Below are 25,656 nucleotides of genomic sequence, written 5' to 3' on the forward strand. Positions count from 1 at the left end.
TTTCAAGCGGATTTTTTACCAGCTGAGCCACCAGGGAAGTCCAAGAATACTGGAGTGGGTAGCCTATCCCTTCTCCAGCAGATCTTTCCGACCCAGGAATCAAACCGGGGTCTCCTGCATTGCAGGCGGATTCTTTACCAGCTGATCTATCAGGGAAGCCCAGGTAGCATAGAACTGATCAACCAGGATTAGTAGTAGAATCAGAAAACTCTCTGCCCCTCCTCCACCTCCCAAAACTCAAAAGAATATAGTCACAGAATGTAGTGTGTCCAGTTTTGAAAAGTCACTAAAGAGCACAATTCATGTCAAGTTATTATAGCAAAATTGGCCTTGGTTTATGCTCCCAAAGCTGTGGACAAGATTAAAAACTCAAATCCTTGGTGGTTGACGCTTGCAGGAACCTGCTCCATATCACATTCAGGCATCACAAGGTTTGGGGTGAGGGTTTTTAGGATAAAAGTAAAAGGGCTAATTGAGAAAACCTAAAAGGTTGGCTGACATGAATTCTAGCAGGATTTTGGTGGAAAAATGATTACATACGTAGAATAAAATGCAAGTTAAATAACATATTTAGAATCCATATGCTGACTTTGTTTAAGAGACAGGAAGACTTAGGTCTTTTCTTATCGTCACTCATCTTAGGTTCATGGCCAAGATACATAGAAGAGCTGATGACAAAAATAACTGACAGGGTCTTCCCTGGCAGTCTAATGGTTAAGACTTTGCCTTTCAATGCAGGAGACATTCAATCCCTGGTCGAGGAGCTCAGATCCCACAAATCTCATAGCCAAAAACCAAAACATAAGACAGAAGCAGCATTGTAACACATTTAAGAAAAACTTTAAAAATGTTCCACATCAAAAAAAATCTTCAAAAAAACAAATAACCAACAGACTCAAATATCAGAACAAGCTCCTTTTCTTCAATATCCTTATTTCCTAAACTTATTATGAAACAGAGGTTCACACTCCATAATGTGTAACAACATACGGGCATGATAATGCTGTTGGCTAAGAGATAACATTTAGCTCTCAATCCTTCTGTGATCCTATTGAATATGCCTGTTAAGTTCTCGGTGTAATTAAAGCAGATAGGAGCATTCATACATTTTGTTGCAAATTGATATGATCTCCTTTGTCTGTGATCTAAGTGAGATTGCCCTGTAGTTTTTAATTTAACAGGTTACGAAGCACAATTAAAATATCATGAAAAAGATCATAATCAGAAACCATCTTTTGGGTTGTCCCTGTCAAGTTGATAAAGGGATCGGTGTATTTAATAATTACCTCCTTTGCTGTACATTTGTTCTATTTGTGGGGCTGAAGTGTTAATAAATACCTTGACTATTCCAGGGGGAAAGGCTTTTCACCTAATTAATAAAACTTGGAAGAATACCTAGGACATTGAACCATATCTTTCTTATTAGCACTGCAGCCTCCAAAGAGAGTCCATGTCTCCTTACCACAGTAGTAAATGTCATCTTCCCAGGTTATAAAGAAACCTCTTGAAAAACTGCCAGTTTTCAATAGGAATAAAAAAGCAAGTTCCTTGATGCCCCCCCCCTTTTTTAAGAAATAACTCAACCATTAAATTTTAAGTAGTAAGAAATCCTAATCAAGCACAACAGGAATTATTCTGCCTAAAGAACGTATCTTAGTAAAAGCAGCAGAATAAAGTAAGGTTCGTATTGGGATGTAATTGGCTTTGAATTAGTCTTTATTTCTAGCTATTGTTTATTCTCTAGTTCATTTGCTCACATACTTCCAGGCCTTGATCCTGGAGGAACTGAAGCAGAGTTGAGCATGTCACACCATTACATTGATACCTTTACTGCTAATTTTTAAATGCCAAGTTCCTTGCAAATATTTTTTTTTTATTGAAGTATAGTCAATTTCAATATTATGTTAGTTTCAGGTATACAGCAAAGTGGTTCAGTTGCATATATAATATTTTCAGGTTGTTTTGTTTTATAGGTTATTATAAGATATTAAATATAGTTCCCTGTGCTATGCAGAAGATCCTTACTGCTTATCTGCTTTATACATAGTAGTTTGTATCTGTTAATCTCATACTCCTAATTTATCCCTCCCACCTACTTTCCCCTTTGGTAACCATGAGTTTGTTTTCTATGTCTGTGAATCTGTTTCTGTTTTATATATAGATTCATTTGTATTATTCTTTTAGATTCCACATATAATTGATATCATATAGTATTTGTCTTTCTCTGTCTGACTTACTTCACCAAGTGTAGTATTCTCTAGGTCCATCCATGTTGCTGCAAATAGCAACTTTATTTATACTAAAATTGAATTTAGAAATGAAACAATTGAAAACACATCATTATTTCAAACGTTATATTGACTGATTTACACCACCTACTCTTGTGAGTTTATGTATTTAATGAATATTTGAGCGCCTGCCTTGTGGTGTAATAGACCAGTCAAAATTTAAATACAGTCCTTTATGTGTGGCCATAGCAGTCTTCATTTAGAGCTTAACTATATGAACCTATTATACCTTTGTGTTCTAATTAAAAATATGTGATAAGTGAAAACTATGTGTAACAAACCTGTTAAGTTTTCCTCTTCATAGAATGTGGAACTTTACAGCCATTTCATTCTATAGGAATTTCTGAGCCCATTGACTCTGCTGAGGTTCTTCAGTTCAGTTCAGCCGCTCAGTCGTGTCCGACTCTTTGCGACCCCATGAATTGCAGCACGCCAGGCCTCTCTGTCCATCACCAACTCCCGGAGTCTACCCAAACCCATGTTCATCGAGTCAGTGATGCCGTCCAACCATCTCATCCTCTGTCGTCCCCTTCTCCTCCCGCCCCCAATCCTACCCAGCATTAGGGTCTTTTCCAATGAATCAACTCTTCGCATAAGAGGTTCTTCAGAACATGAGAATAGAATATCAAAAGTCTACAGGAAGTGTTAATAAGGGAGAAGTCTTACAAGACTACCTCTGTCTTAGGGATGTGATGCAGTAGAAATATTAAAATACATAAACTGTATGTGCAGTGTGGCCAAACTGTATATCCTAGAATGATTAGGGAGGAGGCTGGTGGGTCAGATGGTAAAGAATCTGCCTGCAATGTGGGAGACCTGGGTTCGATCGCTGGGTTGGGAAGATCCCCTGGAGGAGAGGGCCTGGCAACCCACTTCAGAGGAGCCTGGAGGGCTACAGTCCATGGGGTCACAAAGAGTCGGATACGACTGAGCAACTAAGCACAGCCCACATGTCTAATATAATGATGGAATTTGGTTTCCTAAGGGCTCTCAGCTTCGTCATCTTTTAAACGAGGGTTTTCAATAAGGTAATTTTTAAGACTGCTTCTAGGACTTTGTATCCTGTGGTCTCATGTGCTTTGTTCAGTAAACACCTGGCTGCGTTGTACTACCGTGATGTTTAGCTTTTCAAAGTTATCTTGAAACAGTTTTGCTGTTAATGGGTGCCTGGCAGGCTGGAGACTTAAACCCAGGTGTGTGGAGCAGCAACTTGGTGTTAAGCTGGGGAATAGGATGATGCTTTAGGATCCTTTTAAGAGGTTTTTAGCATCTTCTTTTGGGGCGACAGGATGCATTTGCTGCTTTTTCTCTCTCAAAACTCTTCCAGCTTTTCAAGCTTACCCTGTATTCCCCTTGAGGAATTCCTCAGCTATCTGAGTCACCTCTAGCTGGTGGCTGCAGAGGCAAGCCTTCACTGTGTTCTGATTTCCAGCCTTTGGGAGGGAGCATGGGACCAGGAATGTATGGGGCAGAAGTGTCGGGAAGCTCTTTCACTCTCAGCTCTCCTCACACCCTGAGCCAAGCTGTGACCCTGTCTCCCTTCCCATCAGTCATTTCTTTGGTTATGCCCCAAACATGAATTAAAACCATTTAGGTCCTGAGACCATGCAAGGTCTGGCATACACACACACACAAATATTTCAGTTAAAAAAAACAAAACTGCTGTGTACCCAGCCCTGGGCGTACCGTGATAAATAAGTGATTTGACATCATAGAAAAGATAGTAACTTCAGTAGGGTCAACACAAGGTGATATGATGGACTAGGTAGTGGAGAAGGATGCCTCACTCTCTCTAAGGTCATGAGAGAAATAGTTTGAGGAAAATATTTCAGAGAGGTTTGGATGGTTGAAGAGGCATCTGCCCTACAGTTGTTGTTCAGTCACTCAGTCGTGTCTGACTCTTTGTGACCCCATGAACTGGACCACACCAGGCTTCCCTGACCTCCATTATCCCCCAGAGTTTACTTAAACTCTTGTCCAGTGAGTCGGTTATGCCATCCAACTATCTCATCCTCTGTTGCCCCCTTCTCCTCCTGCCCTCAGTCTTCCCCAGCATCAGGGTCTTTTCCAATGAGTTGCCTCTTCAGAGAGAAAGGGAAAAGGCAGTCTACACCGAGGTCAAGAAATAGCAGGAGTTCCCGGGTGGCCTGTTGGTTAGGATTACAGGCTTTCACTGCCCTGGTTTGGGCTTAGCCCCTGATCAGAGAACTGAGATCCTGCAAACTCAGTGTGGCCAAAAGAAAGGAAGGAAGAAAAAAATTAAGAAAGAAAGAATGCGCAGAACTCAGTATGGTTTGTTTGGGAAAGAATAAGTGATGGTGGGGACACAGGAGGAGAACCACACTGTGTTGTGGTTCAGTTACAGGTTCTGGATTCACACATGTGCAAATCGTAGCTCTAGTAGTTTTGAAAAAAAATATTTTATTGAAGTATAGTTGATTTACAGCGTTGTATTAGTTTCTGGTGTACAGCAAAGGGATTCAGTTTTGCATCTGTATAATAGTTTGCATCAGCTAATCCCAAACTCCCAATCCATCCCTCCCCCATGGCAGCCACCAGTCTGTTCTCTATGTCTGTGAGTTTGTTTTGTAGCAAAGCTCACTTGTGTCGTATTTTTGATTCCACATATAAGTGATACCATATGGTATTTGTTTTTCTCTTTCTGACTTACTTAGTATGATCATCTCAAGGTCCATTCATATTGCCACAAATGGCATTATTTCATTCATTTTCATGGCTGTAACTCTAATGCTTTTCACCGTGTGACATGGAGTGGGTTTCATGCCTCAGTTGCCTCACATGGAAAGTGGAAAGGAGAATAGTAGATGCTCCGTAAGGTTAGAATGAAATGCTTAGAGCTGCCTCATTCGTCTCTTGCACCTGGTCATCTTTTGAAAATGCAGGTCAGGTTCTGTCTCCTCTTTGCTCAAAGCACCCAGTGGCTTTTCTTCTCTCACTCAAAAAAAAAAGCTGCAAGAGTTTGTAAAAAGTTGCAAAGCCTCTGTGACATGCCTGTTCTCGTGACCCCACCAACACCATCAGCTCCTCCTCTTCCTTCCCAACCACACTGGCCTCTCTGCAATTCTCTGAACCACAAAAAGGAGCCTCCTCCTCCAGTGAGTGTCTTTACCTTTCTGTCCTCCAGGGATGCTCCTCCACAGGGAGATACAGGGCTGCTCTTTCAGATCTTCAGGGCTCAGCTCAGAAATCTTGTATCAGGAACACTTCCCTTGACAGCCCTGTTTAACATGACTGCTTCCCTTTGCCCCTTTTTGGTGCCTGTTTATTCCCTTAGTTTTGTGGCAGGTCCCTCCGTTGCACTATTATTTTACCGCCTGCTGTGGTTTTATTTCTTCTCTCCCCACTGCCCTCCTGAACGTGAGTGTGAGTGCTCGGTTGCTTAGTCATGTCTGACTCTGCAACTCTTTGCACTGTAGCCCACCAGGCTCCTCTGTCCATGGGATTGGAATACTGGAGTGGGTTGCCATTTCCTACTCCAGAGAATCTTCCCGACTCAGGGATGGAACCTGCATCTCTTGTATCTCCTGCACTGGCAGGCGAATTCTTTACCACCTGGTCCCATCATCCTAAATGTAAACCCCCAAAGGACAAGTACTTTGTCTTTTGTTGAATCCCTAATACTGGGCTCATGATGGGCTCTTTATAAATGGAAGTCTTTAACACAATTCCTGGCACATAATAAGCCCTGAATAAATTTTAAAGATTTTTATCGCCACCATCATTCTTAACAAGAAATAAAGAATGGCACGATGAGCCTAGACTATGAGGGATTCCATGAACCTCACAGAGAGAAACCATAACAGCAGGGGAGAGATGATCCCTGCTTAATGTCGATGTAGAGGGGTGAGATTTGAGTCAGGGAAACCATGAGTTTGGTTCAGGTGGAAGATAATAGAGGATGTGATTAGGCAGTAGGATTGGAAGGAACAGGTGGAACTAAGAGACATTTCATGGGAACAGTTGGACTTAGGAGAAGAGTCAAAGATCACTCCAAAAATGTTAGTTCTGTCTTGTTAAGTATTTGATGAGGATGCTCTAGGGGATTCACTGGGCTCAGTTAGAGGGGCAGGGCATGAGTTCACCTGTAGATATTTTGAGGTGAGTTGCCCATAGTACATTTCCACGAAGATGACCACAGGGAGTGGGAGATAGAAAAGTCTAGCTCTTTGGGGAGCTGTGTGTGCTGGTATCATAGGCTTGTTACACCCATGGAAATTGGGAGCAGGTAAAGAAAAGCCAAGCAGAATTATGGAAAATGTCACGTGGAAAGGACTGCACAAAAGAAGGCAGGACGACCAGGAGAAAGCTGTGTGACAAGTACCAGAGGGTGTGGGGGTGTTTCAGGGAGGAGGAGGGGCAGAATGGGCTAGATATCCATCCTTGGGAGGAAGGAGCAATCCCTTTTCTTTAGAGAAAAGCAAGAAGGTGTTAGGAATCGGTCCTCATACAGATGGCAAGGGGGAGTAGGTCAAGGGCATTTGTACTCAGTGTTCGCTGTTTCTCAGAGAAAAGGCGGGGAGAGGTGGGATCACATGGGCAAAGTAAAATATAGTGAAGCTTAGAAAGGGATTCAGGCAGGGAGACCGTCCAGTTGTGTACAGAAGGAATGTTTTGGATCCATACTTTTTTCTGCCCCCTAAAACAAAGTACATCAAAGATAATGGAATGTCCAGTCTGGAGTGTACGGTAGGCTAGAGCATCCAGTCAATCAACTTTGTCTGGGATAAGGAGGCTGAGCAATTCAGTGACTAGCTCAAGGTTACACAACTAGTCAGTAGAGGAAATTGTACGGAACGCAGTTTTCTCACTCTTGATCCATGCTTTTCATGAACAGTTTCAAGCTGTGCTTTCTAGAGACTATATGCCACTTAAACCTGTATTATAGCCTTTTTTTATGTTCACCAGCCCCCTTACATACACATACATCCTACCTCGCTGCCCGTCTTCAATCTCAAAATCACCCTAGGTATGTCCTGCTACTTTTCTTTCTTGCCAGACATGGTCCACCCTTGGAGCTTGCACCTTGAATTGGATTAACCCTCTGATAGGCTTTTTTTTCCTGAATAAACCAAGTGAAGACTGGCTGTCCGGTCATGTTCATGAAATGAGCCAGCCATCGTAAGGACTGAGGGCATTAGCTCTATGAAGTTGCTGCCACATCCCAGAGGGAGAGTTGCACTCAGTACTCCCCGGAGTGTAGCACTTATGGGTTGTCAAATGAACCTCCTCGGTGGCCCTTTTCCATTTATCTTGATGAGTAAAAGGAGCTCCATAAATGTTTAATTCACACAAAAAGATGTTGGAAACATATTAAGCAGACCGTAGTTTTTTTTTGTTTGTTTGTTTTAATTTTTTTCAGACCATAGTTTTATCACTTCTCAGGCTATATCAATTCTTACATGCCAAAATGAAAAATACTTTGAGCTACAAAAGTTTTAGTTATAATGTGTGAAAGTCACTCAGTCGTGTCCGACTCTTTGCAACCCCATGAACTATACAGACCATGGAATTCTCCAGGCCAGAATACTGGAGTGGGTAGCCGTTCCCTTCTCCAGGGGACCTTCCCAACCCAGGGATCGAACCCAGGTCTCCTGCATTGCATGCGGATTCTTTACTGTCTGAGCTACCAAAGAAGCCTTTAGTTGTAATAGTTATACGTGAATATAATTATATTTTTCTCTCTCTGCATTTCAGCGTGGCTTTTTGTTGTTCTTGAATTATTTTTTAAATGTTCATATCTCTAAAAAAGATACTCATGAGCTGTACTCTAATTTTCCACAATGTGCTTATTTTGGATTGCCACATTAATGCTAGGTTTGGGCAAAAAAATGATAAATAGCTAGCTTTTTTTTTTTCACCTTTGAAATAGATGTTAGGATATCTGAGTAGTTTCTACTCTTTAAGTAATGCACTAAGTACAATGCTCATGGACATACTCTCACACCCCTGCCTTTTCTCATTTGATTTTGAGATACAGAGAATAAATGAGACGTTCACTTGGGTTTCGCTGTCTTTTATAAAATCCAAGCCATTCCGGAGTGAAATGAAGGGAAGACGCAGGAGGTCGCCTTCGTGGGAGCGCCTGCCTCTCCCAAATGTCTCATCCTCTCTCTGTCATCCCCAGGCGATGTGCCTGCATTTGTGTGTGTAGATTTATAGTTTATCTTTATCTATGGCTTCATCTGTAGGTAGCTATTATAGCTGGCTCGCCTGGATATTGTTTGGGCCTGATAGATCTGTCTGTAGTTCATCAAAGGGGAGCCGAGTGCCTAAAAGCCATCGGGTCCAGCTGAGGATGAAATACGAGCCATCAGCCTTGGTAATGGCTGTAAAATTTCATAATTACACGGCCTTTATTACATTGCATAATGATCCTGAAGCAGTATGGAACAATTAATTAAGATTTTCAACCGTGGCTCTTTCAGAAATTAAAAGGTGCTGGTAGCTGAGAAATGGGGATCTGTCTTGTCCTAAAAGCATTAAGGGTGCTTAAGACATACTTTCCTAGGCACTTCCTTTTTTTTGTTGTTCAGAGGAACATCTCCTCGAGAATCAGCATTAGTCTCCCATGCCTATTATCAAGTTTTTATTCCAACTTCAAAACTGGTATTTTAAAAGGAATGGGAGTAGAAGAGGGCTAAGGGTCTGTATCACTCCCCAACTTCCCTTTTCTCTTCTTTGAAAAATTCTATTCAACCTCCCGCTATAGCCATTCATCATGTTTATGGTTGTTCATCTCTACACATTAAATAAATGCAGGCTCTGAGATAGGGGGTCAGTTAACTGCCTACTATAGTGACCAAGGAGTTTCTCTTATACACTGTCTCATATCTTGAGGCATTAAAATTCTTTCAAGATCGCTACAGTTTTGACAGTCATCCCCAAAGGAAGACTTTACCGTTTTCATTTATTATCCCGTGAATGTGGCATGTCACGTTTCATATATACCTTTTATTTTTTTCCATGATCTCATCTTCGCACCCCATAAAGAGTAATTAAATTTGAGGAGGGCCTGTAAGAGCCGCAAGGAATTTGTCACTTTTAAATAATAGAAGCCAAAGAAAAATCTATAGTATATTTGCACATGGATATGCATTGTACACATACAAATTGTTACCCATTTTTTTTACTTCATTTTCCATGTCAAGGAAATTATGATTGAGATAGTTGCATACAATAAAAATACTAATGAAAAACTGGGGCAAACAAGCCCAGCATTTTTACTGTGATGATTCTGAGCCGCATCCCGAGCTTTCATCCATGCATTTGATAGGAAATAGATATGTTTCAAGGAAACGTGATCAATGGTATTGTCAATTTCAATGACAGAAAATTTTAAAAAGAAACCCCTAACTTCTTTGTGATTTACACAGAACTCCTGAATATTTGTTCACGTCAAGTATTATTGTTTTTAGATTGGCGATCATCATATAACGTTTACCAATCTAAATATTTCATGGGAGACTAAAACTTCCCTTGGGCATCCCCAATAATAAACTTTCAGCAGAAAATTTGGAAAGGATTATGTGCTTCAAGGAAGAGCTGCTGCTCAGAGTCAATTCTCTTGTTGAGGCATTTAGTCCCTTAATAGGAATTTTCTGATCTGCTGTCATTCTTGTTCACACACCGAGTGTCACTGACTCTAAAACACTTGTCATTCTTTAATGGAAACAAAATAGTCATTGCAGCCAGAGCTGCAATGTCATTTCACTACCCCTTGCTGCGTCGGCAATAGTGAAAATGACAGAGCGGCTCTCAGTAGGGGTAATTAAAATGTAAATATTGATATTTTATTATTTGAAATTACTTTCCAGTGCGGCATTTAATATCTCTCCATCTGTGCGGCTCTGTTTAGCGGTCATTTTAAGTGCAGCTCTGGGATACCAAGCAGCGGCTTGATCCCCGTTATGTCAAAATGCTTGTTGCTGCTTAATTTTGATATCTAATTAAGTGGAAAAGTACAGTCCACACTGTAATCCATGGCATCTTAACCAGCTGCTTGGGTATATTTAGAATTAATCTCCACTATGGAATCATCCTAATGTATGCAATTAAGAGTCTGCCGATGGCTAATTAGGTGTATTAGAGTCAGGCAGCTTTTTTTTTCCCTTCTTTTTTTCCCCTCCTCTATCATTTTGGACTGTTGCAGACGTTTAAGAGTTTCTGCCTGCAGAGGTGCCTTCATGCTACTCAAACGGAGTTAGGATGCAGTGCAACTTCCAGCTAGATTCATGCCTGAATGGTAACTCTTACTTAATAACCTCTTGCTTGTTTCTGGAATCAACCTCATCTAGCAATTTCTAGGATTTCCTGGATCTATTTGCAGGATCTCAGTGACATGAAAGGGATTGGTCACAGCATAGAGGAGAGGTGAGATGCAGAGATAAATTTCCTTCCCCAAAAGATCAAAGCAGGGAGACTAGGAGGTGGTGCAGTGGGTGCTCTTGTTCATTTCAGGAGACGAACCATGACAATGTGAGAGCTTTACACCGGAGCTCCATCTCCCTCCTCCATTCTACTTTTGAATGGAAGAGTGTCTCGAAAGAGTTACTCTAAGAGGCACAGGTTTGCAGGTTTGGTTTGTATATTATGTATCTGTGGTAAATAGGACAGGCAGCATTTCAAGACTGATAATGATTCTGCATTCATGTGGTTGAGAAATTCCAAGAGCTGTGTTGTTTCTCAGTTTTTTTGTTTCCTTTTAACTTGGCCAGTTATCCAAATCGGGGCAGTGTAGAGAAGAAGGAGGGGAGGCAGAGAGGATCGGAGGGGTTGCCTCTGTTGTCAGTGAGAAGATAACTGGTAGCCTCCCCGGTGGATCGTGTGCCAAGCTGTAATGACTTAGCGCTGCTTGAGCCAGCAAACACCAGCCGTGAACTTGGGAGTAAATATTCGTAAACAGATCTTCATTAGCCCCAGAGAAAAATCGTGTGAGAACCTGACTTTAAACCAAATTCTCAGGGCTAGAAATTCAGAGTTGCTGTTTTTCCTGCTGTCCAGAGCACAAATTATGCTTGGGTTTTTAAGCACAGATAGTGAGAATTTCTAATATTATTTGAATGTGGAGTTTCAGGGTCAGGGTGCTATAATTTCACATCTATGACATGCATCTCATGGATAACATATTTCTTCTACGTTCTTTCATGAATACATATGACACTTTGTTTTTAATAGCCTGCGCTGTAAATCGTTTAACTTACATTTATGCAAAAGACCTCTTCGTTTTTTGCTTTTTTTTTTTTTCCTTCCTCTCCTCTTTCGAGGGCATATGTTGGAGACACTGAATTATAGTATCTTTCTACTTAGGGAAAAATCAAGAAAAGCACACCTGAAGATTTTCTCTTTTTTTATGCTTTATGTATAAGAAGTAAAAGTGAGAAAAGGGAAGAAATAAATTTTAATTCCATAAACAACAAGCCTCTCATAATTAGTGCTCTTGTTGAGGTTTGTGTTTGTATATTGAGGGACTTAATTTGGTATGTTAAAAAAGATTTGAAGGCATGTTGTATAAAATTAATTAAGAAATTAGAAGTGACTTTCTCTTAGAGATCCCAGAGAGAATCAATTCTTGTTCCTTTACGTGAAAGCGAGCAAGATGATCACAATGTTCTGTTCTTTTGTAATTGGTAGCGGAAATAAAATTTGCATGTTTTTGGTTGAGCTCAGGGAATTAACACAGTCTTTCATGATGGCAACATCATTCTGTGTCTTCAAGTGTGTGGATGTGGCCTTCACATCCACAATGGAAAAATGGTGTTAAAAAAAAAAAAAGACTCTTTTGACTTAATACCCTGAGCCATAAGCCAGCAACTGTGCCTTTGTTAATGCGAGCAGGTGCATTGGGAGAAAGTTTGAACACTTACCTTGCTTGAATGGGCATCTTTTAATCCAAAATCAAATTAGGGTGGATAGATCATTTCTTCTTTCCTTCTAATTTTTTATTATGTTAACTTATTTAGATATATGTGAACTATATATATGTAGTTTTATATATATATGTATTTATATATATAATATATAACCAATTTATTTAATATGTATAAATATATGTGTATATACTACAACAGGTTATTTCTATTTTATCCAATATGTGGAATGTGCTTTTAGATTCTTCAATATCAGAATATTATGTTGTGTCACATATAACAAGACAAAGCAGCCATAGCTAAGTTGCTATTTATAGATTTCCTTTAATGATCAAATGTTCCCATGAGAAGTAGTTCATCTTTTTAAAAAGTTATCGCGTTTCATGTGTGGGCAAAAGACAAACTCACAAAAATTTATTTTTAATTTAAAGTATATTCTGGGATCAGAAACAGTTTAAAAATCAAATATTAGGAATTATAAAGGGAGGTTAAAAATGCCAATAATGCACTGTTGTTTTAAAAAAAACAATTAACCCAAAATTATAGTTGACATTGTTTCTCCAGCAATTCTAAAGAGGATTAGAGGCACGTCTCTCTCTTGCTAAACTCGGACAGATGATATGCTTTATTAATAACATTGTTTGGTTTATTAAAATTTTGAATTGTAAAAAAAAATGTATTTGATCTGAAAATTTGTGTTAGCAAAATTCATCTTCTTGTGTTTTTCACCATGTCTCTATTTTAAATGAAAAGTTATGGTTTCCAAGAGACCTAATAGGTGTGTCCATAAATACAAACTCTCAGCTGGTACGTACAAAAAAATGGAAAAAAACGAGTTCTTAAAAAGTAATGTGAACCAACTACCCGACTTATTAAAGGTATTTTTTGACCCCCTGCTTGATTTCCTCAAGGTCCAACCTGATTTTTTCTTAAGTTAAAGGGATCCTCCTTCACTTGCCCAGAATATTTGCCTAGGGCTGTTTCTAGCTATGCTTGTTCCTACAGCAGGTGGAAATAGTTCCCCTTCAAAATGATTGCATAAGAATGGATGTACAAACCAGTTTGATAAACCTGAAACATGTCTAAGTGGCATTTAAATTACATTAACACCTACTTGTGCAGTAACAGTGAAAGGTCATAACCAACAAGTACCATCTTCGCTGTTTGTAAATGCCTAATTTGCTGCTTTCAAGTGGGAAGCCACCTCACTTCCCTTGTGCTGCCCAATGGCTGTCATGTTGCAAATACTTCTGACAAGTGAGTATTAGAATCCATTGTTCTAGAATGGACCGAGAGGGAGTTGCCATATCTGAATGCATTTTTATTGCATTGCCTTTTCTTTGCTGTTTTTGACTCAAGGAAAGGAAACTCATAATGAATAAAGAAAATACAGGATTGCTCAATCTGCTTACCATTTTTTTAAAGTGTAGAAAGTGCCTTTATCAGTGACTTTGGCTTTATCAAAGCTAGATTTTGAGTCTGCTAAGAATTTATGTAAAAACAGTAGACATACAAATTTCTATTCCTGCGAGTAGAAAGAGGCAGTGAGCTTTTTCTTTCATTCGTGACCTAAGTCAGGCTTTCAGAGAATTAAAATACTAGCTCCAGTTAATAAATTTACACATTGTCAAAATAATTACACAACTAGGGTAAAGTAGAGAAATTAATTACAGATACTTGTAAATAATAAAAAAAAGTCATGACATGATCATGGAATCTGTTGTGAATGGTTATTTGTAAATATAGAAGAACGTAGTTAGGTAGTATGATTAAAATGTCAACTTTAATTACAAATTCAAAAAGAACTGGCTGAAGTTGTGAAATTTATTATTATTATTATTTTTTTTTTTTTTTGGTAATGGATTCTTTTTTTTTTTCTTCCCAGTTTTATTTATTTATTTATTTATTATTATTATTATTTACTTTACAATATTGTATTGGTTTTGCCAACATTGACATGAATCTGCCATGGGTGTACATGTGTTCCCCATCCTGAACCCCCCCTCCCACCTCCCTCCCCATCCCATCCCTCTGGGTCATCCCAGTGCACCAGCCCCAAACATCCTGTATCATGCATCGAACCTGGGCTGGTGATCTGTTTCACATATGATAATTTACATGTTTCAATGCTATTCTCCCATATCATCCCACACTCACCATCTCCCACAGAGCTCAAAAGACTGTTCTACACATCTGTGTCTCTTTTGCTGTCTTGCATACAGGGTTATCATTAGGCAGAACTTTATCAGAGTTTAAGTGGCTCCAGAGAAAATCCTATATACTAGATAGGCACTTATAAGCAAAGAGCTTTACGTATAATCAGTGCCTTAATAAACACTTGTTGAATTATGAGAAAACATTAGGCAGTTTTTTTGTCACGTGTTCAAATATTTAGGGGGTTGGAGCTATCTGGAATATTTATTTCTCTAGCCTCCCATTCTTGTTGAAAGCCAGTCCATGAGTTGTTAAGGAATTTTCTATCCATTCATTCATTTGGCACATATTTATTGAGCACATGCTACGTGGCAGGCAGTGTTGGAGGTGCTGGGGATACAGCAAGGAGCAAAGAAGAGAAGATCTCCACTGGTATGAGCTCAGAGATCATGGAAATGCACAAGAAGGATACGGATATACCTGTTGGGCAACATGGCATCACCCGCACTCCCTCACTTGCTTATGTCTTTACCTTGAGCTCCACTAGCCTGTTTTACAGCTCACAACTGTCACTGCTGCTGGATGCTACACAGGAACAGCGATAAGGACAGTAAGGATGGAAAGAAATATATGCACTTGACGTTAGGAATTAAAGAGAACACTTGGTGATAGATCCCTAAGAGGCTAGGGGTGAGGCAGCTGGTAGGTGGTGTTGCTGTTAATCTGGGAAGTCGTGAAGGTGTGGGGTTTGAAATTGGGATTGGGAAAATGGTCTCAGTTTTCAAGGTGTTAAGCCATCCACAGAGCACTTCCCAGGTGAGAAATTTTCAGGAAATATGGAAGGGATGAGGAAGGCCAGAGAGTGAAAGAAATTTCCTCTTTTAAAAAAAAAAAAAAGAAATTTAATCTTGTGCCAGAGTTTCAGTTTTGTCCTTCAGGAGATGTGGAAGCCAAGAAAACATTTCTGTCAGTGAGTAGCAGAGTTAGATTTCATATTCAATAGAATGTTTGAATAACCACAGGTAGGATAGAAATGGGACACACTAGACATAAGTTTTTGTGTATCCTTTATCCCAAAAGAGAAGATGGAGACCCAAAGCAAAACCACAGAGGAAGAAAGGAAGACAAAGTGATGGGTCCATTTGGGAGGATGTGTCCAACCAAACACCCATCTTTCTTCCTCTGCATTTATTGGGTTGGCCAAAAAGTTCATTAGGGTTTTTCTGTGAGATGGTATGGAAAAAACCGAGTGAACTTTTTGGCCAGCCCAATGCATTCAGTGGGATCCTTCTTTATGGTGCCTACCTCCTTCACCTCGTTGTGTACTACTCTTCATTTACTAAACTGTAAAGTCTGAGAGGGCAGGGATTGTATCATCTTGTGTAATATTAGTATCATGGTTATGAGCACAGTGTTTCATTCTTCACAGATGCACTTAGTATCAATTGATTTGAATTGTGTTAGGGTGGAACCACTGAAAACCTGAATGATGTGGGACTGGACCCAAACTTTGGGAAGATTGTTCCCACCTTCCATTTTACGGGTGAGAAAGCAGGAATCCCAGGAGCTGAGTCCCATGGCTAGTTGGTGGCAGAGTTGGCATGCTAGGTTGATTTGCTCCCAATCCAGTGATCTTCATCAGAGGTGCTCACTACTACCCACATAGGCTTGTGTTTCATGTAAGCAGCTCTCCGTTTGTTATTTGGAGTCAGACAGCATTGGGGCTGGAAGATCCTTCAGAGATATTTGGTCCTCATTTCACACTGACAGGTGAAGCATCTGCTATGGGTCTGTATTGGTTTGCTCTGCGTGTGTGTGTGTGCGTGCGCTCAGTCACGTCCGACTCTTTGAGACCCCATGGACTGTAGCCCACCAGCCTCCTCTTTCCATGGAATTTCCCAGGCAAGAATACCGGAGTGGGTTGCCGTTTCCTTTTCCAGATGATCTTCCCGACCCAGGGATCAAACCTGAGTACCTCTCATTGGCAGGCGGATTCTTTACCACTGAGCCATCAGGAAAGCCAGCAGTTTGTTTGGGCTGCTATAATTAAGTACCTCAAACTGCATGACTTAAACATTTGTCTTACAGTTCTGGAGCTAGAAGTCTGAGATCAAGGGTGTCTGGAGGGTATGTTCCTTCTGAGGATCTCTCCCATGCCTTTCTCCTAGCTTTGGGTAGCCTCCAGCATCCCATGGTTTATGGATGATAATATTCTCTGTGTATCTTCGCGTTGTTTTCCTCCTGTGTCTGAGTCTGAATTTCCCCCTTTCAATGAAGTTGCAATCAAATTAGATGAGGACCCACCCTAATGACCTCATCTTAACTTAATCATCAACACAGACCCTATTTCCAAATAAGGTCACATTCACAGTCCTGGGATTTAGGATTCCAATAGCTTTTGGAGGGCAGTGATTCAACTTAACAGCAGGGGGCCAAGTTAACACCCTTGGTCATGGGGAGAGATGGAACCAGAACCCAGATCCCCAGACCTCAAGGTCACTCACTGCTCCCCACACCACAACCTCTTCCCTCCTCTGTCACCCATAGCAGTAAACACTTACCTTTGAATATTTGACATTAAAAGTTTCCTACATACTCTTTGAAAGTTTGTGGAAATGTCTACCAGCCTTAAAGATCCCCAAAGTTCAAGACAGAGTCGACCTGTGTTTATTTTGAAGGTTTGACTTTTATGTCAAGTATTAGACCAAAACTGAGGCACACTACTTGGGAATTTCCTAAAGAGGATAATGGCATATCTGGTCTCCAGGCTGGGCTGATTCTTCTTGGACAACTGTTCTGGACCCTGTAACACACAAGATATTTCTAGACCAGTCCTACTGGGGAGAGCAAGATTCCAGCAGTTTCTTTTTTTTTTTCCAAATCAGAAACGTAGCTTCAGAATGTTTTTCCCTTCTCAGTATCTATCTAATTCCAAAGTAAAACTGGCAATACCCTTTTATCAGATTTTTTTGAAGAGTCCTATTTTATATATGGTGCAGCCTTTTTTTTTTCTTCATGCCCAAACAAATTTTAGTCACATCAAAAAGGAGAGTTTTCCCAGGCAGAACTTTCTTGTATTCAACTAATACCACACACAAAAAAAAAGGTTGTAAGAAAAGAAAGCTATTAGCGTTTCCTCCTTGAAAGCAGCTTCTCTATCCTTGCCTCCATGACCCCAAACAATTTGTCTTTCTTCTTGGCTTAGATGAAAGGAGAGAAGAACAGTTGAGGCCAGCTCAGAGAGGGTTTGGGAAAGACTAAGGGAATTATTTCAGCTCCTCTGGAGCGTTCAGAGATGGTAGGTAAGTGGGATTTACAAAGAGAAGCTGTACTCTCCCTGTAGATGTTCTCTGGATTCTTATTTTGCATTCATCTACCCTCTGTCAGGTCCTTTTCAAAGCAGGTTGGCAAGTGTTTAAACCTGCCCACTCACAGAAACAAACAAACCAACAAAAAAGTTCGTACCGTCATTTTGAGGCTTTCCTGTACTGCCACCTGGAAATATTTTTCCTTAGCTGCTGTTATGCTTTTAATTTTTAATTCTTTTAAAATTTTTCTAGCAAGCTGGACTGGAAAACAAGAAACAATTGCTGGGACTTCCCTGGCAGTCCAGTGGTTAAGAATCTCCACTTGCATTGCAGGGGGCACAGGTTCAATCTCTGGTCAGGAAACTAAGATCCTACATGCCTTGTGATGTGGCCAAAAAAAACCCTCGAAACAATTGCTGAAGAAAGCATTTCACCAGTGCCATGTGGGCATAGGGGCATGTTGTTGATTGCAGCGCCCAGGAGTGGGCTGATTGCTAACATATTTGGCTGTTCACATAACCAGCATGAGTGGTCAGTGGCCAGTCGAACCTGTAAGCTTGGTGAATAGTGGTAATTGTGCCTTGGACTGGTGGATACCACCTGTTCAACTCTCTTCTCTCCTCCTTTAGTTTGTCACAGCTATCCAGATCATTGTATACACAGTGGTCAGTTCTGCCATGCAGATATAAAGTAATTTTTGAATCTGAGTTCTGTCTTTCAAATTTTCACATTTGTCCCATGAAACCACTATTTTAAGGTAATGGCTCTGTAAAATATCTATGAACCTTACTTGGAGTATAGAAACAGAACTAAAGAAACAGATTTCTTGTGTTCCACATATGTTGAAATGAGTGATCAAATTGGCAAGAAAGAGAGTGATCCCATTTTTGTCAGTTATTCTTACGTTTCACCCAAACCAACTGTGATTGAATTTAAATGCTTGAAATCTGGGTCTCAGTCAGGCTAAAAGAATAAAGGTTCAAAGAGTAGCATTGTATGTATCTAATGCTTAGGTACTAATATAACAAAGAGATAATATAATATGGTAGAGAGATAATTAATAGAGTGATAATAATTATCTTTTGTAAAGAAAATGTTTAAATAAAATGCTGCTAGTAGCACCAAAAGGATATTCCAGCTTTTCTGTTTGGCACTGAACTATTGGTAGCTGTTTGCCTTGAGCCCCTGCTGAGTTCTAATCCATGAAGTCCATCTCTATGGGAAATAAAGAGAGAAAAGGTCTTTAAGGTGTGTGTGTCTATACACACACACACACACATGTGTGCACACACACATAAACCCCAGAGCCCTGTGTTTTGTGAATCATAGAAGAAATGATATGGCTGCTCCTATTTGAGAAGAGCAAGTGACTAAAAAAGAGTATCACTGACAAGGTTTACGGATCTGCGTTTATTAATAACTAAGGCCAAATCTTCGTGCCATTGTTATGCTTTTTTCCTCAAGTTCCTATCAACACTAGGTTTATTTCTATGAGAGATGAAGAATCTAGCTGGTGCCATGTTGCTCAGTCAGCTTCTCTCGATGAACTCCACTTGTGATCTCAGTGAGTTGTTATGTCATTATGATATACATGCAATTTTAGCATGCTATGCTATTCATTGAAATGTGTCCATTTTTGGTGGGACAGAGACACTACAGTTCAAAACTGTGAGCAGAGAAATCAATGCCATGATTAAGTGATATTAACAGACACCCCAAAGATGTAAAAAGCTTGCTCTGTTTCGAGGAAGCAGCCAAGAAGAAAATGCCTAGCAGGGGTTAAACCCAAATGCCTTCACGACAGCCTATTTCTGTCAACACTCTGTTCAGGAAATAAACATTTATGCTTTCTGAAATGAAAGTGTATTTTTGAAGACTAGCCGTCAGATATTTTTTGCCCTTCACACTTTCAAATGCTTAGCCTTTTTGGTAAGTTGACTGCAAAGTGCATCAGTTTGCCAGGCTAAAAATAAATAAATAAAAGTGCTTGACAAGGGCCCACAGCGCCACAGCGCCACTGTCAACCTCCGAAGCTTCCAGTAGAAGAAAGCTAGAGGCTTGGCACAAAACATGCTTTCTTCAGGCCTGTTACTTCAAGGGTACCTGCCTCTCAAGAAGCTTTTCAATCGTTCGAAACGATGTTATTCCCAAGTGTCATCTGGTTTATTTGGCACACACTGTACTGCAGATAAACACGCTACTTAACTGTGGGTTAAGGTAGAGAGTCATTCTGCCTGCAGAATGCACTGACTCTAGGATGGAGATGAAGAGAGATCGGAGTTGTCAGCAATATGCATGGGATGGACTGGAGCTGGGGAAGAAAAAAATGTGCCATGGTATCAGTGTATTTTAAAAAGCTGTAATACAGCTGAACATTTAAAACTATAACCTGTCACACACTGAAGATTAAGATCCCAGGATGTACAAAACATGAAGTGCCCATGACACCACGGCAAAGCATGTTTTATTTCACTTGGCAAGGAGGTTTCTTGCCAAAGATAGCTAAAGGTTATAGATACGAAGGACCTCTAACTTATAGTCCAATAGCTATAAAACACCACTAAAGGCCCAGTAAAAGCACAAACAAATAATTATCATTTGGAGGCAAGCCTGTGTGCACCAATGGAGCAGTCGTGTTTTGAGAAAATTCCTTAGACTCAGTTCATTAAAATGTGCATTTTCATTTAGCTCTTGGTCATTTACGTTTTTCTCCTTTGCTCAGGACTACTGATCACTTCATCCCTGCGTCTTTGTGAATGTAAAATAGAACTAGCACTCCTAAAGGCCAGGAAGGAAATTTTTGAGGAATTGAAATATCGTCTCTGTTTCGGGTTCAGCTGCCTTAGTGCTCAGGTGAGCACAGCCAGCTTATAACAAGGCTGCTTAACTGTTATCCACGCATTTGGGCAGGACAGTTCCTTGTGACAGCTTCCAGATTGCAAGGGTTTGGGAGGAAAGGGTTAAAATATTGGGATCCAGCTGTTTCTGGACCAAGAAGAGATAAAAGTCCAGACCTTATTTATATTGTGTAGAGCATAGGTTGTCCTTTCCCCTTTGGTTTGGCAAAATTACACCTCCTCTGATCAGCTTGAAATAGACTTGAGTCTCTCAAGCAGACCTTTTGTACCGTATCTATCTTTATGTGCTCCCTGACCACCCCCCCAAAAAAGGAGGACCTTTTCTTTACCCTTTTCCTTGTTTTTATTTCATTAAGAAGTAAAAGGCCAAGTTCGGCTCACACACACACACACATACACACGCTCACACCTAGAAGGATCAAGTTGCAGGATCAACCTATGAAAATGAAGTTTTATTGTTTTTGGCTTAATTAAACCCCCCAAGAAATGTGTGAAACATTGTCATGGCTGAAAAAAATGGTTCATTTGTAAATCACAGGGACAAAGGGGCCCCCATGCAACTTTAAAGTTTCCGTGCACGTAAATGTCGATAGCGTGCCTGCTCCATCATCAGCACTAAATTCACATTGATGCCTCTTTTCTTCTCCGTATTGATCCTTCCATGAGAACGTAGATTTGTATCTGTTAATTAATGCGTCCTGAAACAGCGTTTGTATTAATCAGGCAGATAAGAAAAATTGGATGCCTGCATCCTCCTGACAACCGTAAAAGTGCTGGCCCTGATAAAATCGTGGATGGACCTCAATAAAAAAGTTCCTCCTTCCACTCAATAAACTAATCATCCTGCTTTTAATTATTCGGCAGAAAGATGTGTGGAGATTGGAGAATGTGTAAATCTATTTACTAACAGCAGTGTCTGGGCTGGAGAATAGGGCTGTCACAGGAAGGTGCTGCAGGCTATGCGCTCTGTCCATCTGCTGCTGCAGAAAAACTGCTGCTTGAGAGCGTGAAAAGGAACAAGGAAATGAAGGCGAATGGAAAATACCCATCTCCTTTTGCTCAGAACTTCCTAGATGACTATTTTTGCGTCTGTTTTATTTACAAAAGAAATTCCTACTTAGTCTCTCTTCTTAACTTAGGTATTTGAATTTGCAGCATATCTTTTTCTTGCGGTGGGGAAATGGAAAAAAGATCAATATTTGTTTGTTTGATTTTTGGTTTATTTGTTGTAAAACATTCTCAACATGAAAAGGAAATGAAGCCACATCTATTCAGATGCGATCATTATTTTTCTCTTTGGAATCCCTGTTAAAAGTTGTTACATCTCTAATTCTAAGTGGATGTTTATTCATGTAACTCCATATTTCAGCGACAAAGAAAGAATAGAGAAAAAGGAAAAAGAGACATAGTCAGTCCAAAAGAAGATCAGTTAAGTAATATGTAAGCAACTTATTTAAAAAATGAAATAAATGCTTTTTACGTGGGCCTTTCGACCCCTTAAGAAAAGCTGGACTAATCCCTCTTGGTGATTTTATTAAACACTTGAAGTGAATGGTACCAAATGGCCAACCACTAGTTTTCTCCAGTGGGCCAGGAAATCATTTCCTTTTCTTTATCATGCTATAGTTGTTACTATCACAGAAAATATGGATAATTTGTGATGAGTAAAAATGATTAAGAAGAATAGCCAAAGGTAGGAGCCTAAGAAAGTTGAACAGCAGTGGGTATTTATGATTTGGGTAATAGGATCTAAAAAGGGAGTAATAACAGATTTTATAAGTTGCATTATTAAAACTTTCTTCCTTCTGTGGAATTATTGGTGGCAGAATCTAAAATCATGGTACCATTGTCCCCAAAAACCATAGATATGGTTTGTCACCCTTGGAATTCCTGGGCATAACCTTGGAAATGAAGGTGAAGTTTTAAGAAACTTTTTTTCTTAAGGCAAAAGTAAGCAACTGATCATCAGGTTATCTCCACTAAGACTTCCTTTTAGAGTCTGGATCTAATCCCTCTGAAATTTAAATAGATATCTTTACTCCTAAGTAGATTTAATTGTCCTACTTCATCTTTCCCTCTTGAACGACATTTTCTTTTTAATTTTTTTTTGCTTGTGTTTTCTCAAGTTCAGAAGGGACTTTAAACATGTATGTATAAATGCAGACCAGGTTTAGGATTGAGGCAGTCATCCAGGTATTTCAGATAAAAATAGTATATCATACATCTACACTTATAGAATACATATTATAAAGTGGTGTTCTGCTGGGTTTTATTTTATATTTCTGCAAAACAGAAATTAAGGTACAAGGAAATCATCTTGCTCAAGGTGAAACAGCCAGTAGTTCAGTGGAGCTGATACTGAAGTTTAGGATCTGTCTCTGCTCATACTTTGTCCATTGCACCTCATGGTCCCCATGTTTAACTTTTTAAATGAGTGGATCCTAATATCAAGAATAAATTGTGGCTTCTCTGTTTGGTGAGGGGACCAGGCTGCAAAGTATTCCATCCTCTTTGATACTAATAATCACCATTTTAGAAAGGAATTCATGCTAAATATCAGTGGGGACAGAATATCCAATTAAGAAAGCTCTTTTGGGTGTAATCATACTCAACACTCACTGTGCTTGTGACTATTACAGAGAAATGGTTCCAAATTGCACTATGTTGTGTGGCCTAAATTGTTGTCCTTTATTTGGGGCTTCTGTTTTTTTGGTTTTTGTTTTTCACTTTCATGTTGTTTATCAAGAGCAGTTTTTGGAGATGAGGTAGTTGATAGTTTGACTTCCTATCAAACTATGAAGCCTAGTAAGAGTGGCTCAGATGGTAAAAAATCTACCTGCAATGCAGGAGACCCAGGTTCAATCCCTGGGTGGGGAAGTTTCCCTGGAGAAGGGAATGGCTACCCACCCCAGTATTCTTGCCTGGAGAATTCCATGGACAGAGGACCCTAGCGGGCTACAGTCCATGGGGTGGCAAAGAGCCAGACATGCCTGAGCGACTAACACTTCCTACCATTTAAGATATTCATAAAGTCTTCCACTAGAAATCAATTGTATTTCATGATTACATGATATTTTCAAGTGAAAGAAACAAAACTACCTCTTATCTGTTATATTCCTGTCAGCTGTGTCTATAAAATACGGAGAAAACACCAACAAGTTGAAGCTGATTGGTGCCTTTTACTTTGCCATTGGCAAAATGGGCAGGGGAAATTTTAAGAGCAGCTAATCAGAGCTCAGCATAATTTTGAGCACGTATACAGAAGCTGACTACCATATGAAACTAATGTTGCATTATGAAATGATGGCTTTAAAGTAACTTGATCTGCCTATATTCCCATGCAGGCTTCTCCACGCTGTCCCTGGCAGACCAGATGAGCCTTCTGCAAAGTGCTTGGATGGAAATCTTGATCCTTGGTGTCGTGTACCGATCTCTTTCCTTTGAGGATGAACTTGTCTATGCAGACGATTATATAATGGATGAAGACCAGTCCAAATTAGCAGGCCTTCTTGACCTAAATAATGCTATCCTGCAGCTGGTAAAAAAATACAAGAGCATGAAGCTGGAGAAAGAAGAATTTGTCACCCTTAAAGCGATAGCTCTCGCTAATTCAGGTTGGCATATTGACATGGTTCGTTGTTATATTTCCTAATATGTTAGTTCTACCCCTTCACTTACCTTCTTCTTCAGGGATTTACTAGACCCAGCTGTAAATTCTGAGTCAGCAAAATTATACTCCTCGTAGCTTTCTAGGGAAAAGTTAGAAGAAAAGAAAAACCAACTTAAAGGGAATTATCTTCATTTTATTTGCTTATTAAAGGCTATGTCCCTTTTACCACCAAATTGTTCATTAACACAAATCATGGCAAAGCAAAAGCAAAAGTGGCAGTGGTGTAAATGGACGCTCAGGACAAAATTAGGTCCTTTGTCTTATTTACACAAGTGAAAATAAGTATGAGTTACAAATGCAAATCATTCCCCTACCCTATAATGCAAATTTTGTAATTGTAATAATATATGTTGTGTTGCTTTTCATTCTGGTTATCAGGGAATACTGTTTTCTTCCCTTCTGAAATTCTTTAGCAGTCAAATTTTTCAAAGGAGTATTCCCCTTAAAGGTATTACCTATGTAGTAAGGGTTAAGAATTATGAGAATAAATGGTCTTTACATGAGAACTGAAATGTGCTAAAATAGAGAGCAAACTCTGATAAGTAGAAATCGTTGGTGCTTTGTTGTTTTTGCCTTTGTGCCTCTCCGGATGCTTGACTGTGGCCTTAAGTCTCTCTTAGCATTTGCATAAAGTCCAGGATAGATCCCTCCTTAATGACGTGCCGATCTTTAGATACCTGCGTCAATAACACGCGCTGATGCTATGTACCATTGACAGTCACATCGTGCCCCTCCATCTGCTTTTGTTTTGACCCTATCTTTGAACTTTATCTTGGTTGCCGGCCAGTAGTTTTCCCTTTAATTACAAGAAGGAAACTGTCAATAAAATCTGTTAAATGGGATGCAATGAGTGGCTTGAATGGGCGGATGGCTATTTGTTCAAATTCTGCAGCATTCAAGGTATTGACAGTTTGTTTTCTGGGGCCATATGTGACGATCAATCTCAGGCTGGGCTCAGCCGCGCTGAAAAATGAAAAACCAGATTGCTTTTGCTTACTTGTGGATGACGACTTTGTGATTTGGCGCGGTCCTAGTGAGATGAGACCTTCTGCCCAAATTGCCCCCATGAGAGCCAGGGACGCGTGACTGTTTTTAGGAATAATTTTTAATTGATTTTGTAATTAACAGTTCATCTACAATATTGATGCATGAATCCTTGGACTGATAGGAGGGAAATTGTTTTCAACAATGAAGTTGTACTTTGCTATTTGTCTTCATAATGGAGTTTAGCATTTCACACTGTTAATTGCGAATGGATCCCTCTTCCTTATAACACCATTCACTTCTCTCCTCCTCCCCTTGAGAAACTGTAAAATATGACTCTTTATGACACATGGCATCATCATCACAAACCCTGAAGAAACCCCTGCTGTTTGGAAGACCAAAATGGGAGATGGGATAGAAATTTTCTGAGAATTTGTTAGTTGGTATGGACTTCCCATTAGAGCATCTCTCATAATTGGATGAAAGATCCAGTGATGGTTTGGGAAG

General features: G+C 39.9%; 1 protein-coding gene across 16 annotated transcripts in view; it reads left to right on the forward strand.

The window, feature by feature from the left end:
* The window catches only part of ESRRG (estrogen related receptor gamma), a 682,819-nt gene that overhangs the window by 643,561 nt on the left and 13,602 nt on the right, over nucleotides 1-25,656 (forward strand). For all 16 annotated transcript variants that reach the window (XM_081484976.1, XM_081484983.1, XM_081484982.1 and 13 more), the window contains one exon: nucleotides 23,840-24,109. In XM_081484976.1, coding sequence (XP_081341102.1) covers nucleotides 23,840-24,109 — 270 coding nt within the window. The remainder of the gene's footprint in view (nucleotides 1-23,839; nucleotides 24,110-25,656) is intronic.

This window comes from Giraffa tippelskirchi, chromosome 5 (genome assembly GCF_054371585.1).
Source record: "Giraffa tippelskirchi isolate mGirTip1 chromosome 5, T2T-mGirTip1v1.2.pri, whole genome shotgun sequence".
NCBI lineage: Eukaryota > Metazoa > Chordata > Mammalia > Artiodactyla > Giraffidae > Giraffa > Giraffa tippelskirchi.